At 35.9% G+C, this 18355-nt stretch overlaps 1 protein-coding gene across 2 annotated transcripts in view; it reads left to right on the top strand.

The window, feature by feature from the left end:
- Positions 1-18355, top strand: part of PRKG2 (protein kinase cGMP-dependent 2) — a 79056-nt gene that overhangs the window by 15357 nt on the left and 45344 nt on the right. For both annotated transcript variants that reach the window (XM_054590136.1, XM_054590134.1), the window contains exons 2-6: positions 1745-1911; positions 6179-6292; positions 7639-7744; positions 10778-10841; positions 18180-18257. In XM_054590136.1, coding sequence (XP_054446111.1) covers positions 1745-1911; positions 6179-6292; positions 7639-7744; positions 10778-10841; positions 18180-18257 — 529 coding nt within the window. The remainder of the gene's footprint in view (positions 1-1744; positions 1912-6178; positions 6293-7638; positions 7745-10777; positions 10842-18179; positions 18258-18355) is intronic.

Raw genomic sequence — 18355 nt, 5'->3', positions numbered from 1 at the left:
GTTTAAACAGATTTTTTTTTTACTGCAAGATTTCTTCAAACCTTAAAAGTATGCATCATGAAATTCCAAAACTGGGATATGTGGGCACTGAGGGAACATTCACTGGCATGATACCTGGCATGAAAGGCCCACAGAAGCTGAGGTTTTGGGGGTATGCACATTTCTCCAACTCGCAGTAGGAACATCTAGCAAAAGTACTTTCTCATTATTTATTAATCGAATTAATTGGTTTTAGTGGATGAAGGAAGATCAGGATGAAGTCAGTTTTTTGGCAAGATTAATGATACCGTGGTATGGGATGGTGGGTAGGGAAATGCAGCTAAAGGTTGAAATAAAAAAAAAAAAAGGCTGTTCAGGTTGTCCAGACCTAAGATTTTTTTTTGGGGGGGGGGGGTGAGTTACTATGGTGACATCCTTAAAAATGGAAACCAAATGGATAAAAGTGATATCTGTAAAGAGAATTGACAAGATTTGGTGATAGATTAGATGAAGGAGGAGGAAAGTTCTCAAGGTACTCAAAGAGTCAGGGTGGCTCTGAGGATGATGGAATCGCTGTGTGGAAGATTTCTGCACAGGACTTTATTCTGTTCCTTCAGGAAGCCTGATGATCTGAAGGATGTGGTCATGAAGGAAGTGTCAGTTTCCATGATATTTTACCTTGTGTTGGAGAACTTGCTGTGAGGAAAAAGATGATAAGTTTTCAAACAATAAAGCTAGTGGTGGGACAGAGTTTGAATGAAAAGTACATTAAAAATACCCTATTTTTTAAAAAAAAGAATCACACTGAGTTTGAGTGAGAACAAATGTTTTGTGCAAAGATTCTTAGCCCACAAGGCAATGTTTTTTTTAGTTTATCGATTTGTGATGTCTACATATAAAATATGTTAATGAAAACATTTTAAATTTATGGTTATGAAGACTGGGTAGCTATTTATAGCTACTTATTTTCTATGGAAAAAGTAGAGTGTTCTAGGATTGTCAGCTAGGGGGCCTTGGATTTGGGGAATTAAAAGGCTGTGAGATTGAAAACATAAGGTGTCTAGTCTAGACACACTAAGAGGCAAAACCTAGGCAAACCCAGGATACCACCATCACCCTTTATGTCTGATCAAACCTAACAAGTCCCAAGGGAGCTGACTTCTCCAGCTCAGAAGAACCAATGGATGGAATGCACTCAGCTCAGGCATCAGACTCAGGGACCTAGATTTAAATCCTAGAGAGAATAAGTTGGCTCTTACCTCTTAGTCTACTTATCCATAAAATAGGAATAGTAATTATCTCACAGGATAGTGGTAAGCATTAAATAAGGTATAAAATAACTGGTACCATAGACACTAGGCATACCTACATACGTCAGTGAATAAACTGTGTTGTAGTCCTTTAAATACACATTTTATCTACCAACCAGATTTGCTTTCCATCCAAAAGCCATGTGTCCATTAGTAGTGCATCTAGGAATCTTGAGAGATGCTACATTTGCAACGAAGGCAATTAGGAGTGATAATAAACTTTGGTGTGATAATGATTACCAGAAAAATATTCAAACATATTTTCAAAGGTTTTTACATGTAAATAATAGTAGTTATAAGGATCAAGTGTTGGTGGACTTATAAAAAAAATTTGTCCGGATGGAAAAGTTGTTAAGTACATAGGTAGTTGTATCAATGTTCAAAATGAAGTGTATCTAAATGGCAAAACATGATTTTCATTCATCATACCTAACATCTCTTTTCCATTACACCAGTGAGAAGAAGCTCATTACAGAGGCTCTTAATAAAAATCAATTTCTGAAGAGACTGGATCCTCAGCAGATCAAAGACATGGTGGAATGCATGTATGGAAGAAACTACCAGCAAGGGAGTTACATTATTAAGCAAGGAGAGCCAGGAAACCATATCTTTGTGCTGGCAGGTGGGTTTCAAATTTTTCCAGTTATCATATAACACATATTTTGCCTATTGTCTTATGATTTTTGCAAAAATGTATAAAAATGAAAAATAATTTTCTGCGTTTGCAGGAAATGTAACAGATTGAGTTTATGAAATGGTAACATTGTTGATCTAATCATGGTGATGATAATATTTACTTAGTGCTTTCTACATGTCAAGCATACTGTTGAGCACTTAAGAGGGAAACCTCATTTGTTAGGCAAATGCTGTATCTCTGTGTTACTAATGTGGACTGTGTCACAGAGAAGTTAAATAACTTATACAGGGCCACACAGTAAGTGGTGGAGGTAGGACGTGCACTTCGGCCATCTGACTCAGGTCCAAACTTTTAGTCACAGCGACACTCACTCAACAACTACAAAAAGCTGTTTCCATTAAAAAAATACTTTGCTTATGTTGACATTTTTAGCTGGTTGTACCAGGAAAAAGAAATCAATTATTATTATTATTATTATTATTATTATTGGTGTTGTAACATGTTTTGGCTATATACCATAATTTAAAAGATAATTTGGGTACACTTTAACCAACAAGTCAAATGGAATGCCTTAAAATTAAAACTGGTATTTTTAGAGCCATTTTCGTGGTTTGCTTTACGTATGGTCATTTGAATATGCTTAACATGCTGGGACAAATTTAATGGTTAGATAGGCAAAGGATTTATTTCTCAAATGCGTATCAAATGCGTAAGTCTTGTAGTGGCACACAAAAACTTTTTTTGTTGTTATTTTAGATATAGAAGCAAGAAGTTATCTGAATAGGGCCTGTGGCTATTGAATGCCCTGTCAAATTCTGAATTGCCCCAACTTTTTGAGTTTTAGGGAAAGAAGTCAAATTGGCTTACTCAGATGGAATAGTGGCCTAAGATGTGCTGTGGTCTTCTATTTTACATTATAGTTCATGGCAATCTAAGCAATGCTTATAATTTTTTTTTATTTTAAAATTACTTATATTATAGCCTCACTTAAACTTATACACACATAATAGCAGCATGTTTGGACATATCTTTAAAACAACAAAAATACCAAAATAAATGTATAAGCTGAATATTAACTAAAATTACAGACCAATAAAATTTAACATTAATGTGATAGATGATGGTAAGTTTTCACTAAGTCACTTTTTACAGTTAGTCTCTAAGTTTGGTATTTCTAGTGAACAAGTGCTAATTCAGTGATCTTGCCACTTCTTAGGCAATGCTTTTACAATTCTTGTTTACTTGGGGTCTTAAGTGTGGGGCAGAAGTTGCCTATCTAAAAAAATTAATAAACATGTATTATTCTACTTACAGTATGTAGAAGATTGTTTTCATATACTTTGATTCTTTAAACAATCCAGTCTCAAAATTATTGATTTATTATTTGCCATGTATATGTGTATAGACATTCTTAAAATTCTACAGTCATTCCCAAGTAATTATTTCACACAAAAAGTGAATTATAACCTTAATTTATGCAGCCTTCAAGTTTTTGAGGACAGGTAATCTGGGGTAATTTTTCTGTCTTTCAATTTTTTTCTTGGCCATTTCACTTCTACTTAAGCAATACTAAAACATTCTGGCAAGAGAAGATAGGTCATTAAGTCAACAAATATTTGTGGAACCTACTAGAAAAGAATGAGAAACTCATGTCAGCCTAACTTGCTCCTTGCCAGTAACTCAGCTGACAGGCTTGGGGGGAGAGGAGTTTGAACAGAAGGCAGCATCAGTACAGCCATTCAAACCAGGACTCTAGCTCACATGGAAATGAAAATTGGACAGTTTCTTATTTGAATAAATTATATGTTATCTAAGGACTGAGTTGTGTGATTTAATTGATTGAGCAAGTTAATTTGTTAATTAAAAATCTCCCCTCTATAAAACATAGCATGAATAGCTAATGGTAAATTATACTTAGCAAAAACTTTTGATATTCCATATATCTTCAGTATTGCTCAAGTCCAATGAGACATAACCAATTAGAAAAATAATTGAAATGCATTAAGACCTATGCTACCAACTTGACAGTACCATTAAGTGGTTTCAGTGGAATAGAATTTAGTTGTAATGAGAAATTATTAAATTTTTCATAGCTAATTTGTAGGATTTGGAGCCAAAACAGAATTTATTTATTACTAGAATGTAAACTCTGTCAGAATCAGTATCTTTTCTGTTTTGTCCACGCCATCACTGGCACCAGGATTAGTTCCTGGTAGAACCTAAGTACCCGCATCAGATTTGTTGAGTGAATAGGTGGTCAAAGACGATCCAGAGCTACTTAGTAGTGAATTAGAAGAAGAATATAGGGGTTTTTTTGTTTTGTTTTGCATATTTTTTTGTTAGGTAAGGTTTTATTTGCATTTGTTCAAAGGGAAAGGAGACTAGAATCCACTGGGCAAAAAAAAAATAGAAAAAATAAAAAAAAGAATCTTGAGGAGTTACCTGAAGTCCTGCTCTCCCTTCCTCCAACTTTTGCCTAAATAAAGATTAGTTTCAAACACTTTCTTATTTTCTTATAAGACTTTATTTTTTAGCGTCTTTTCCATTTTATAACAAAATTAAGAGGGAGATCATAGAGATTACCCGAATGTCCCCTGACCTTACACATCCATAGCCTCTCCCATTATCAACAGTACTTACCAGAGTGATACATTAAAAAAAAATTATTTTTATTTAATTTTTGTTCTAAGGATGGAGCTATATTAATATGTCATAATCATCTGAAGTTCATAGTTTACTTGAGGGTTCACTGTTGGTGTTGTTTATTTTATGGGTTTAGACAGATGTAAAATGGCATGTATTGTTCATTCTAATATTGTACAGAGCATTTTTGCCACCTTAAAAACCCTCTGTTGTCTGCTTATTCATTTCCCCTCATCCAAGCCCTGATACCACTGATCTTTTAATTTCCCCCATAGTTTTCCCTTTTCCAGAATGTCATACAGTTGCAATTGATTGCTTTCACTTAGTAATACGCATTTAAGATTCCTCTATGTCTTTTCATGGCATGATAGCTCATTTTGTTTTAGCACTGAATAATATTTCATTGTCTGGATGTACCACAGTTTGTTTATTCATTCACTCACTGGAGGACATATTGGTTGCTTCCAAGTTTTGGCAATTAAGAATAAAGCTGCCATAAAAATCTGTATACAGGTTTTTGGTGGACATAAGTATTCAGTTCTTTTAAGTCGATACCAAGGAGCGTGATAGCTGGATTGCATGGTAAAAGTATGTTTAGTTTTGCAAGAAACCACCAAACTGTCTTCCAAAGTGGCTGTACCATTTTTCAGTCTCACCAACAATGAATGAGGGTTCCTGCTGTTTGACATCCTTGTCAACATTTGGTGTTGTCATTTTTCTGATTTTGGCCATTCCAATAAATAGATGTGTAGTGGTATCTCGTTGTTATTTTAATTTGCTTTTCCCTGATTACATTTGATGTGGGTCAGCTTTTACAATCTATGTATCTTCTTTGGTGAATGTCAAGGTGTTTGGCCCATTTTTGAACTAGATTATTTGTTTTCTCAGTGTTGAGTTTTAAGAGTTCTTTGCATATTTTGTACAACATTCCTTTATCAGATGTGTCTTTTGCAAAAATTTTTTCTCCCAGTCTGTGGTCTTTTTCAAGCACTCTTCTCAGTGACTTCCGTTTATTAATTCATTTCACTGGATAAGAGGTTAGACAATTACTGAGGCCTAGTAAAGGGACTTACCCAAGGACACAGAGCCAATGACTAGTCAGAACCAGGCAGTCTAACTCCAGGGCCAGTACACTTTGCAATTATGACAGTGTAAACAGCTGTCATGTGTTTCCAAGACATTTTTTCCAAGACAGTAATATGTGGTTTTTTTATACAAGATACATTTTTTTCATGGATTAGAATGAGTTTTAAATAAAATACTTGCCATCCATGTAACAGTGATGCTATTCACAATAACTAGCACTTACACAGCATTTACTATGCGTGAGTCATTGTTCTATGTTCTATCTATATTGTTATTTAAATCGCACAACAAATGCATGAAGTCATTATTATTATCCCCATTATGGACAAGGAACCTAAAGGAGAAAGAATAATTCTTTCAAGAGTAAGTGGTAGAGCTGATTTCAGTCTACATTCTTAACCACTTTATTATATGGAGAGTCATGAGATAACTTTACACTTTGTGTACTTTCTAATGTTTTTTTTTTTTTTTTAAATTATGGAATCCAAGCAGATTTTGACTTTTTTATAATTCTTCCTGATAGAGGGCCGAGTAGAGGTGTCTCAAGGAGAGAAATTGCTATCATCCATTCCTATGTGGACCACGTTTGGAGAACTAGCCATTTTATACAACTGTACAAGGACTGCCTCTGTGAAAGGTAACAGGATATGAAATGTTGTAGCTTTGAATTGTTATACAATGTTAAAGATAATCTGGTTGAGTCATTATTACATCCTGATTTAGTCTTTTCTGTTGTGACCCTATACTCTTATTAATAGAAATGCTTTGCTCATAAAAAGATTTCTGTTGAAGCACTTGTTTAAATAATTCAAATTTTAAAGAACTTTCCCATTAGATAACTTTATGTAAAATATGAACATGGCTTTCATCTGAATTATTCCAATATTTGTTTTAATTGTCACTTCACATTTTTTGCCATGTAGACATCTGCCTTGGGCTCATTTAGCATGTTTGCTTTACATTATCTATGAGATTTCAATCATATTACAAACCATAAAAATTAAACCATTGAAAATGTATAAATATCAAGAGGGATGTGAATTAATTAATGAGGATTTTCGTGGATGACTTTTGAAATTAGTTTAATTGCTCCTCTTTAAGTTTCCTGTTTTGACTTTATGCAGCTTGGGTTTCCTTCTGAATTACTTCGATGTGCTGTTTCTCAGTGTTTGAAACTGGGTTACATGTCTCAGCATTGCTACAGTATTTGATAAAAACACAGATTCAGGGCTTCATTCCAAACCTGAATCAGAATCTCTGGCAATATGTTTTTAACAAGAATGTCAAGATGATTCCCCCATTCCGTCTAAAGTTTAGTAAACCAGAGCTTTGGATTTTTATCTATTTTGTAGGTTTTCATTATTCCTTTTAAAAATAATCTTACAACCATAACTTCATATAGATTTTTTAGAGCTGGTACTTCTGCTCCTCTTCCTGTTTAGATTTTGTTCTTGCTTTTAATGTCTTTCCTGTAAAAAAAAAAAAGTAACCATAGAGATTCTTAAAATATATTGGCTCTCTTTAACAACAATGTCTAAACAACAGAAAAAGACATAAAAACACACTCGTACACCCAGAGATTTTTAACATTCAATTATCTGCTTGTGAGCTTGTCTTCACTCTGGATTAGCAACTGGCTTTCTCTTGTATCACAGCACAAATCTGAAATACATCCTGATGATATAGTGCTTAATTGGGAATTGCAAACTAATTTTAATGTCATCTTTAGCAAAACATCATTAGAAAGCAAATCTTTTGCTACTGACTTCCAAACCACTGTTCATATGAAAGCCAAAAATGATTTTATAAAATTACCCACTATTTATATCTCTGCTTCCTTCCATTAGCATGTGTAAATAATGCATTTTCCAAGAAATATCCTTTTATGAGAGCATACACAAATTTATTGATTAACATTTTGGAGTGCTTTTTTAATGTGGGGCTAAATAATATTTTATTACTTTTTGATTTTTTTTCCTAAAGCTATTACCAATGTGAAAACGTGGGCACTAGATCGAGAGGTGTTCCAGAATATAATGAGAAGGACAGCTCAAGCTAGAGATGAACAGTACAGAAACTTCCTCAGAAGGTAAGAACAACACATTTGTGGCAAAAGCAGAAGATGGTGTGGCAATTTTGTGGATGTGTTGGCTTTATCACAATAATTATTTCACAATAGCTTCTCTTACTTAAGCGTTTTCCATATGACTCAACCAGAAATATTTCCGGGCAGTAAGTGCCACTCTATATAATATTTAATTCCCATTAGCTTCAAGCACTGACTCTTGATTTATTCCTCCTGCTAATTTGCCCTTGTATAGATGAAATCACTGTGTGTTGTCTAGAAAACTGCAAAAAAAAAAAAAAAATCCTAAAATATTCACCTGGGTTGCTCAAAGTTGACTTTGTAAGATATTATGTAATTTGGAAGAGAATAGCAAAAGATAATCTTTCTCATAATGCTTTGCTTAGAATAATATTGAAATTAGTTTACTTTACTATTCTTGCTTGCTTTACCAGAGGCATTCTTTTTCTCACCCGCATAACTGCACCATCTTTTGGATTACTGTATTTGTAGCAAATTAACATGCCAAGAATGTTACACTGCTTGCCATGATGGCATGGATTCTGGGAACATGCTCATCATACTCATTTGGTGAACTGTTCCATACCTCCTACTATTTGGATGCATAAAATTATAGAGAAAGAAATATGTATGTAACTGAAAAAGTCAGTTACACATTAAACAATTTTTGGAAAAATAAGTTTCTCATTTAAACTATTTCCCTGGGTGGTGGGTGGGTGGGGTGTGTGTGTGTGTGTGTGTGTGTGTGTGTGTGTGTGTGTGTGTTTGTATGGCAGTTTCTACGGTCTCCAAAGCTGCAGTGCATACTGTAATAAAATGTCTGGTAAAAATACAGTCTAAGTTCTTTTTAAGTATATTGATTTTATCTTGCACATATAGTCTGCAGAACCAATGATTTTAGGGCTATACAGAGCCCTGCACGTAGTGAGAGCTCAATAAATATTGCATGAACACATTGTTAATCAGTAGGACATTGAAGGTGTGAGGGTTTCTCACTCAGAATCTTGCTGATTTCCTCTCCCGGAGTCAATAGTGGCTCCTGGCAGAGAGCTGCGATAATGACACGTGGGTGCCTTACCTTTATGCCAACCAATGCCTTTGTATAAGTGATCTCAAAATTCAACAACTGAGCAACACAGGTCAGCATTTAAAGCTAATAACCACACCTACGCAAGGGCAAAAAAAGGGGGGAGGGTAAGTAAATAAACCAGTGCTTGTGGGTTGCATTTGAGTATCTGAGATTAAACCTGAACCACTAGGCATAGCAGTTCATTACCTTGCGGTCTAGTATATCCCGGCTTAGTGAATTCACTAGTACCTATTCCCTCCTTTCTTTTTTCTTTCTTTCCTTCCTTCTGTTATCTCATTCATTCATTTATTCAGCACATACTTATTGCCACACCCTAAACATGGTAGATTCAGTGGTGATCAAGATAAACCTGATCTTTGCATTTATGGAAGGGAGACAGACAAAATATTTTTTCTCACTTCAATTTCCTCACCAATCCCCAAAGGTATTGGTTTACAGAGGGAATTTTCACTGACATTGGAGATCCCCGTGTGGAGCAGAAGTAGAACTTTCATGATGGGCGTGTGTTAATCAATGACATCTTCTAGTTACATTTTTACCCTTTCCTCAATAAGGAGACATATTAGAGAAGTCCATTTCTCTTTCTCTCATAATACATAGTAAGCGCTTTCTTTTTTCATTTACATCTTTTTATTATGAAGCATGCGATGTATCTAAAAAATACATAGTACATATATAATTTATAAAACATCTTAACAAAATGAGCACCATCAAGCTACTGCCTGACCCCAGAAGGAGGAAGTTAGTGATGTTGTTGTTCTCATGTGCTCCCTCATGTCATTTACCAGCCTCCTATCCACCTCTTTTTGGGGTTGCCTATGTTCTGAAGTTTAGGACTAATCATTCCCTTGGGATTCTTTATTATTTTGCCGATAGCTTGATGTAGCCTATTTTTGCATTTCATAAAAAAAAGGTGTTATTTTTACAACTCAACATTTTTTTCTAAGATTTACTCATTTGATTAGTTCAGTCATTTCTCCTGTTGTAGAGTTCTGATACGTAATTCTACCATTAGGCACTTATCTGTGCTCTTACTGGGTGTTGTTCCAGTGTTTGGCAATTACAAACGATCCTGGTGCAAACCTTCTTATGCATGTCCCCTGGCCATGTGCCTCTCCGTGCACACGTGCAAGGGGTAATCTAAAGCTCTTTTTTCAAAAATCAGGTCCAATCATGTATTTTTGAGTACCATCTTTTTTTCCTTAGGGATATCAAATTTGAGATGGTAAGAAAGACATTTATTTTATAGAAATTTTATCAACAGTCCTGAGTAAAAATGGGTAGAGGAGAAATTTCTCTAATAGAGCAATTTAATCATCTTGATTGGTTCATCATACTAGTGGAATTTCTGATTTTTTCCCAAGTAAGTTTCTGTATTCTATTTCATTTTCTGTATATTACTATTATTTGTAAAAATGTTTCTATTGCATGCCTCTGGCTATCATTAATTTTAAAAGGCAACGTAATATGACAAATCAGATATCATTTTCATGCTAATTCCTACATTCTCCCCTGAATTCAATCTTTACTTAATTACAAAGATTGAGAGGAAAATCTGATCCTCTTCTGGAAGCAGAGTTTCTCACCCGTGCAAATAAAGGAGAGATTGAGATATGGAGGAAAATGCATTTTCAGAAGTGATTCATTTTGAAAACCAAGAACAAATATACAATGTTTTTCCCCCAAACAGACAAAACTTGATTTTTCCTTTTATGGTATCTTACTATTTTTATTTATTTGCCTGTGATAAATGTCTGTGATTATATGTGTTTATATAATTTTAAAATAGTTGAAATTTAGTTATTTATGTGTGATATATTTCGAGGTTTACTTTGGAAAAATCAAAGTGCATTTTTTAAAATGCATGTAAAGATTATTGAATCTACATATAGGTGAATATTTATAGTTTAATTTAGGAAGATAAATGTTTCTTTTTAATTTTGAAGTGTATCCTTGCTGAAGAATTTACCTGAAGACAAATTAACCAAGATCATTGACTGCTTGGAAGTGGTAAGAAATTTTAAAGCAAAAAATACATTTTGTTAAGAGGTTGTATAATCTAGTTATTATTAGCACTGTAAATGAACAAAAAGGAAAAGATGATAGATCACCAGTCTACAGAGACCAGGAGCCATTTTCTACTGTGAGACAACATTAGGTTAATTCTCACTGAATTATGGGTCCAGGATAGCTTTAGGTGACTCTTCTGAAAAGTATAAAACAAAATTGGATTTGCATGTATAAAGTGGCATTTGATTTACATATTTTAGTCTTTTTAGTATATTTTATAAAACTAAGCTGCCTTACTCAAGAGGCATTTGATTTTCTGCAACTAACATCACCATTCCTTATAGAGTTTTTATAGTATAAAGAAGTCAATGATGCATAATTATGAAACAGAGTCCAGAAAAGGTATATTGGGGCTTTCGGTGATAGGCTTCTGAATCCTGGCTGTGAAACACTCCATACCTGAAAACTCTAGGCCATGAAAATATATTGGGCGGGGGGAAACCCCTGCACTTAATAAGCCCTTTATTTCAATATCTAGGAAAAAACGGCATGTTGGAATGTGTTCAAAACTCATATAAAGTGTCACCCAGATGGTTGGTTCTAGTCCAATACTAGTCAAGTTTTTTTGTGAATAATGCTCTTATGACATGTACCTTGGAGTCTAATGATATGCATTATATGAAAACCCTCAGATTTCAGAGATTAAAATTCAAAGCCAATAACCTCTCCCTAACTTTTTTGGGGGTCAATTTCATTGAAACCAAAATGGTTTATCTGGAATTTAAAAGAAGATAAGGAATATTGTAGGAGTCACATGCAGACTCTAAGCTTTCATGAAGCTGTTCTCAGCCGGAGACCAAAAAAAAAAAAAAAAACCAAAACAACAAAACAACCCCAAAATCCCAAAACCTGCAAGACTGATTGTTGACAGATTTTTGCCTCTGTCAATCACAATATACAATGTAAACTAATATCTGTTGAGAAGTGAGCACTGATCATTTAATCTTTAAGTGTAAGCGACACCAGTAATGTTTCCATTTACAATTCCTGGACCCCATCCAGCAGTTTATCAAGGACAGGCCATGATGATGCAGTGCCTGGCCTTGTGTTCCCAGGGTGTTCAGTTATGAAGTCATTTTCAAGAGGACTGCTTGCCCTGGAACTCCTGGGATTTTCCCAGTGCAGCATAACCCAATCACAGATGTTCCAAATTAATAATTCATCCTAATTTCAGAGAGTGTTTTTTTAAACTAGGGAGGCCCTATATTTTTTGTTAACTGAGGAAAATCTGGCTTTAATATAATACTAATAGAGTAGATTCACCAGAGGGGAATTCCATGCTGACAGCAAATATTAAAATTTAGTATCATTAAAAATAAATGGTAAATTAGACATATTTATAGCAGCCACAGGCAACAGCTACAGAACATATAGATGGGGTTGGGGGACTCAAATCCAGTATTAATTAACACACAATTCGAGTTTGAATGTCTCATCTCTTAAAGAACCCTCGAAAGGCTTTATTATATTTCAGCATTTGCAGGCAGCAGCTTAGTTTATAAAGAGCTCTTTATTCATACCTAGCAAACAAATGTGACTCTGTAACATGTGAAAATTTTCAAATGCAAAAAGTGATTAACAGGGGAGAAATGGGATCTATGTAGCTCTAAGAAAAGCACATTACTTACCAGCATAGTTTGGACTTATGACCCATCAACAGGGTCCTGACAACAGCAAATCACTAATGCATCAGCATTATGACAGAGCGCCCGCTGGGTCTAGGACCAGCTGTGCCACACACTGGCTGCATAATGTTGGGGGAAAACAGGCTGAATCTGGCATGCTGTTTAGGAGTATTTAAATTTTTATGCTGGAACTGGGAAGGAGGATCAGAACTTCCCATCACCAAGCAGTTGATCTGATATGTGTTTGTTAAGACCTTGACTGTTGAACTCCTAGACCAAATGGCCCCAAATGTGTAGTGTTCCAATAGCATCTTTTGCTTTAGCTCAAATCACCCAGAACATTCAGCCCTGGAGGCAGACATCGCCTGTAAGAGTCTCATGTTCTGATGTGAAAAGGAAAGAGAATAGTACCAACATATTCAGTGATGTGCTTTAAGCATTAACTCATGAACTTCATTTGGAAAGCAGTGTAATTATTAATGATAATGTAAATGATAATGTGACTTCTGCACCTGGCAATTGTGCAGCACAGAGAGGGAGGAGTTGCCGCTCCTATGCATGGTGATCAATCCAGGGAGCATGGAATGTGACTGTGGTTGATGGAAAAATAACCTAACTCTGTTACAGAGTTTTGGAGTTTGACCCAGTGACACTCTGCAGACTCTGACATGCTCTCTTTCACGAAACGGGAAGTGTGGTGGCAGTGGGTTGGGGTGTGATATGTGGAATGTCCTAGTCCTTACTCAGGTCACTCATGGTGCTGCTTAAAAGACAGATTTGGTACCACCTCACACAGAATCAGAGATTCTGGTGGAGTAGGGGCCCAGAAATCCACACTTTTAACTATACGAGCCTTATGCTTGCTTATTAAAGTTTAAAAAGCACTAGCTTAAAGTTATGAACAGAATATATGTATTTAGAGTTTGCCACAGTCTGCTTCTTCATTCAGGATTTTTCTGTTCTTGTTTTAATACTGCTTCAAAAGTCTAGTCTTCCTTATGGTTGCTGCCAACATGAGCATAAGCCAGAGAGTTTTCTCACTTTAATGATTATATCTAGAGCCATGAGAAAGTTGAGATAATCACAGATTTCACCACAGTTTATGATGCAGTGAGTTAAAGGTGGGGCAGCCAGGTGTTGTAGAAAGTTTACTAGTCCAAGGTCCAGAGATTAGGGTTTGAGGTCAAGCCTCTGTCACTAGCAGCTGTCAGTTAACTGTGGTGGGCGTTAGGGTCTTCTTATCTATAAAAATAAGGGGGCGGTGGGCCACATACCTGTGGGCTCTTTCAGTCTTTTAATTGCAGAACTCTATTTAGTTGGCTTACCCAAGTCAGAATGATTACTATTGGGTTTCATTTTGTGGGCTCTGTTTACCTGGAATTAAGCAATTAGGTACTAAAAATTGTTAGGGTCCACTGATCCAGGTGTGTTTGCTTTAAAATTTCTAAGGTGTTCTAACTGCTGTCTTTGCGCAAACAAAAAGTTGCTTATAACAACCCAAATACCTGTGTAGAGTTTCTTAAGCAATCAGCGTGGGTGTGTAGTCACATGATGCATGGAGGGGGTAGGGATATGAGGTGTGTGTGTGTGTGTGTGTGTGTGTGTGTGTCTGTGTGTCTGTGTGTCTGTGTGTGTCTGATTGCATATTGTCAATACTTGTTTCTAACCACACCCTAAAGACTCTTAGAAGGTCCTAGGCTTGCTTCTTCATCTTTGTCCTTAACACCTTAGGTTTTTCTTCTGGATTTATATTTTTACAGATCCTCAGGCTCACGCATTTTGCTAGGCTATCACAGAATGAACTCTTTTTTTAAGTGAAAAAACTCTTTTATCTTTAGCTGTGGCTGCCTGTATAGTTTTCTTTTTACCTCTACCTCTCAGTTTGTCCTGGAATTATTTCCTTATTTTTTCTTCTTGTCATACACTTAGTAGGTACTCTTGTAGAATCTTCTCTCTTTTTTTTTGAAATAAGTTAAATTGACCTGCTTAGATGACTAAGGTTTTTCCTCTTTTGATAAGAATTACCTCTCAGATTATAGAATAAAAACTGAATAACCATTTTTATAAGCCAAAAAAAAAAAAAAAAGAATTACCTCTCAGAAACTCACATTTTAAAAGATGGCCCAGATAAAAGTTCGCAAAGAAGACCAGGTATTTGCATCTCAAAGTTACAGAGAAAGAAATGGAAGCTCCGCCTAGAAGGACTTGGGTTTCATAAAGCTATCTATAAGCCTTTTGAGATGAAGAGTTAGAATCATCTTTTAAAATATCTTTTTCAGGCTGTGGAACACAATTCAGTAGGTCATAAAACCAATGTAGAGAACCATGTTTTTTTTTAGAGAACCATTTTTTTAATATGAGAGTAATAAGTATGAATATTGTTTTGAAAAATATGTTTCAGTTTTCTACAGATGTTTTATGTGGGCATGCTCGCATGTATCTGGGTGTGCATGTAAAATGTATTTATTACTGTAGGTCAGAGTGAAAAATGTTTGGAAACCATTGCTCCACAGGATAGGGTCTATGGCTTCTTGGTCCTCTAACGACCCCTTTGCAATGTACCCACGAGACAATAACCACACTGTTTGCATTTCTCTTTTTGGTCTTGGTGACCACCTGGCTAGACAGCCTGGACTCCCCACTTGACAAACACTGGCCAGTCTAGCATCATAGCCAGTACTTACCACTATATATTTTTGGTCTGACCTACATCCACAGCCTTTTCTGATCTATGAAGTTACTGTCAACACACTGGGAGGTATTATTTATCTTCCTCCCATGCCTCAGGGTGACAAAGAATCAACCCTGGGAAAAATACCATTAAGAAGGTTGTCCCTTAAGAAACAACAAAGCTCTTTCTCAGTGTTCCCTTTCAAGCTTCTCCCCTTTTAACTAATCTGACTGACAGAAATTAAGCCTGTGCATCCATGCACACCAAAAATCTTTATAATAACTGAAGAACAGCCTAACAGCACTTCAGAAATTCTTCACATTCCCCTGCTCCATGTGGTTGAGGTAACAGGGGAGATTGAAAAGCCACCTGGAACAGGAACATCCGGCATGACACCAACAGTTTTAATAAAGGATTGAACATTCACTGTGCAATGAATATGCCTGGACTGCAGTTGGTGCTCATTCCCTTAACTTCTAAGGGCCATAATCACCTCCACTATAAAATGTATGTATCAAAGGCTTGTGATAAAGCTAAAATGAGAAAGATGAAGGAATTGGAGTAAGCAAACTGAGATGCAAAAAACTCAAAATATTATTTTCCTACTAAAATAACAGTTTGCCACTTGCTTACCTAACAGTCCAAAGAAGATGGTCTCTGTTGGATCCAAAGAGTTATTCAGGAACCCAAGCTCATCTCTTCCAAGATCTCTCTGGGTCATGCCATTATGCCATTATGCCATTATGATTGAGGGAAAAGTAGGAAAACCCATGCCTCAAGTGGTTCATGGGCCTGGCATTGAGGAGGAACACATCACTTCATCAGGGAGGCTGAGGAGTACAATTTACTGCGGAAGACTTTGGTGACCAGCTCACAGCCTCTTTCACAGGAAGTAATAGTCACCACGTGCCTGATATGTACCAAACATACCACCAGGTATGGTAGATACAGTATCTCACCTGGTTCTCAAACATTAAGTGTGGTAGGTAATATAATCTTAATTTTACAGAAAAGGAGATTGTGGTCCAGGAGATTTAAGTAACAGCTCAGCAAACTGTTGCCATCCTCCTTAATATGGCAGACATTAAGTTTTTACTATGTTTCAGATGCTTTTAATGCTTCCAAAAAAAAAAAGACGTTGTCTTTAATTGGCTTATTGTGGTAGATAGAATGGACCCCCCCCACAAAAAAAATGTCCAGACCCTGATCCCTGGAATGTGGGGATGTTATGTTACATGGCAAAAAGGACTTTACCAATGTAATTAAGGTTCCTGACCTTGAAATAGGAAGAGTATCCTGGATTATCTAGATGAGCCAAATATAATTACATGAGCCCTTAAAAGCCAAGAATTGTCTCTGCTCAGAGTCAGAGAGATGCAGCAGAAATGGGAGTCAGAGAGATTCCAAGTGGAAGAAGAATCCCACATGCTGTTGCTGGTTCTGAAATGTAGGAGGCTTTGTACAAGAACTGGATGAAGAGAGGCCTCCGGGATGACAGCCAGCATGGATGTGGGACCTTATCCTATAACCACAAAGAACTGAATTCTGCCAACAACCTGATTAAGCTTGAAAGTGGACTTTTCCCTGGAGCCTCCAGAAAGGAACACAGCCCTGCTGACACCTTGAGTTCAGTCTTGAGAGTCCCAGTATAGAGAAATCCGGATGAGCCACACTGTGCCTGAGTTCTCTGACACAGACACAATGCGCGGGTGTTATTTTAAGCCACTAAGTGTGCAGTTATTTGTTTCAGCAGCAATAAAAAACTAGGGTGGTTCTCTTCTCTAAATCTTTGAAGGTAAATGTTCTTATTTGAACTCTATGGATTGATGGAAGTAAAATTTACAGAACTAGGATTTGAATCTAGCTCTGTTTGACTTCAAATACTTTTTCCCCTATGATGTCATTCTTCCATGAGAGGTTGAAATGTATCGTAAAATGTACATAGTGCTATGTGAATCAGAGGTATGTTTATTAGTATTAGGAGTGCTGATGATTCCATAAATATAAATAGGTTTTAAGAGAACATGACCAAAAATATTGAAATACAGTAGACACAACGGTTTTGTTTGAATATTACTGTCAAATCTAAAGGAAAAACAAGAGACAGCTATTATGTTATGAATTGTGCCTTTTAAAAAAATTAAAGCAGCCCATTTTTTGCTTGTATAAATGATTATGAATTCCATTTTAGATCCGTGACTTTGAGACAAATTCATATTAAAGCAAAGTTTAATCCATCTTTAATGTTTTCTAAGAGACTGAATTGCTCTTTTGGTCTGGCAGGTGGATGAATTGCTTTTCCCTGCCCAAGAATTCTTTGATTATACACATACATGAGGGAAGCAAAGATATGAGTAACAATTTGAGATTTCATGAGGATAAACCTACATGGGAGAACAGAATGTACATGTAAAAGATTCTGATGTCAGTCTTTTATAATGATAAAGCTTTGGGAAAAAAATCATATGAAAGAGCTACTTACTGTGTATGTACGATTTTCCCAGCCTTTGCTCTTCAAGGAATTAAGAATGGAGGCTGATAGTCCTAATATCCATTGGGGATGATATTTTCAATTTATTAAATAATTATTCTTTTTCTAAGCTCTAGACCTAGTTTCAATCTGTTGCAGATCACTAAACAGTTTATATTCAGGTTATTTACGTGAAAGCTCACCTGTATAAAAGTGATTATTGCTCTGCTCTCATTTCTCTTCATGTCTTCAGTCTCCACGCCTGAAATTCAGTAGTCCCGGTGATATTTTTCCTGTGAGAGATAAACATAAATGCAGTTGATAATGCAAAAATCTCTTTGCTTTTCTACAGTTGACAACTGCAATTTTTAAAAAATATTATAGTTGCAATAGAAAAACTTAAATAGGTGTGGAATGCTCATTTAAAAGACAAGAGCAGTTCTGTTTCATTTATGTCTTCATCGGTACATTTCCACCTGATCTAACCTGTTCTTTTCCTTTCATCCCAATAGGAATACTATGACAAAGGAGATTACATTATACGAGAGGGCGAGGAAGGAAGTACCTTTTTCATTTTAGCCAAAGGAACGGTAAATATTATTTGTAGTTTATTTAAAGTAAACCAAAAAGTCTTTTCACATCAGTTTGCGACAAACACAGCACTGCTCTGCTTTGCGACGTAAGAGGT

This window comes from Pteronotus mesoamericanus, unplaced genomic scaffold, assembly GCF_021234165.1.
Source record: "Pteronotus mesoamericanus isolate MK-2021 breed Mesoamerican mustached bat unplaced genomic scaffold, CSHL_Meso_final contig_130, whole genome shotgun sequence".
NCBI lineage: Eukaryota > Metazoa > Chordata > Mammalia > Chiroptera > Mormoopidae > Pteronotus > Pteronotus mesoamericanus.
Note: the sequence above shows the minus strand (reverse complement) of the source record. Positions and strands in the feature narration are given on the sequence as shown.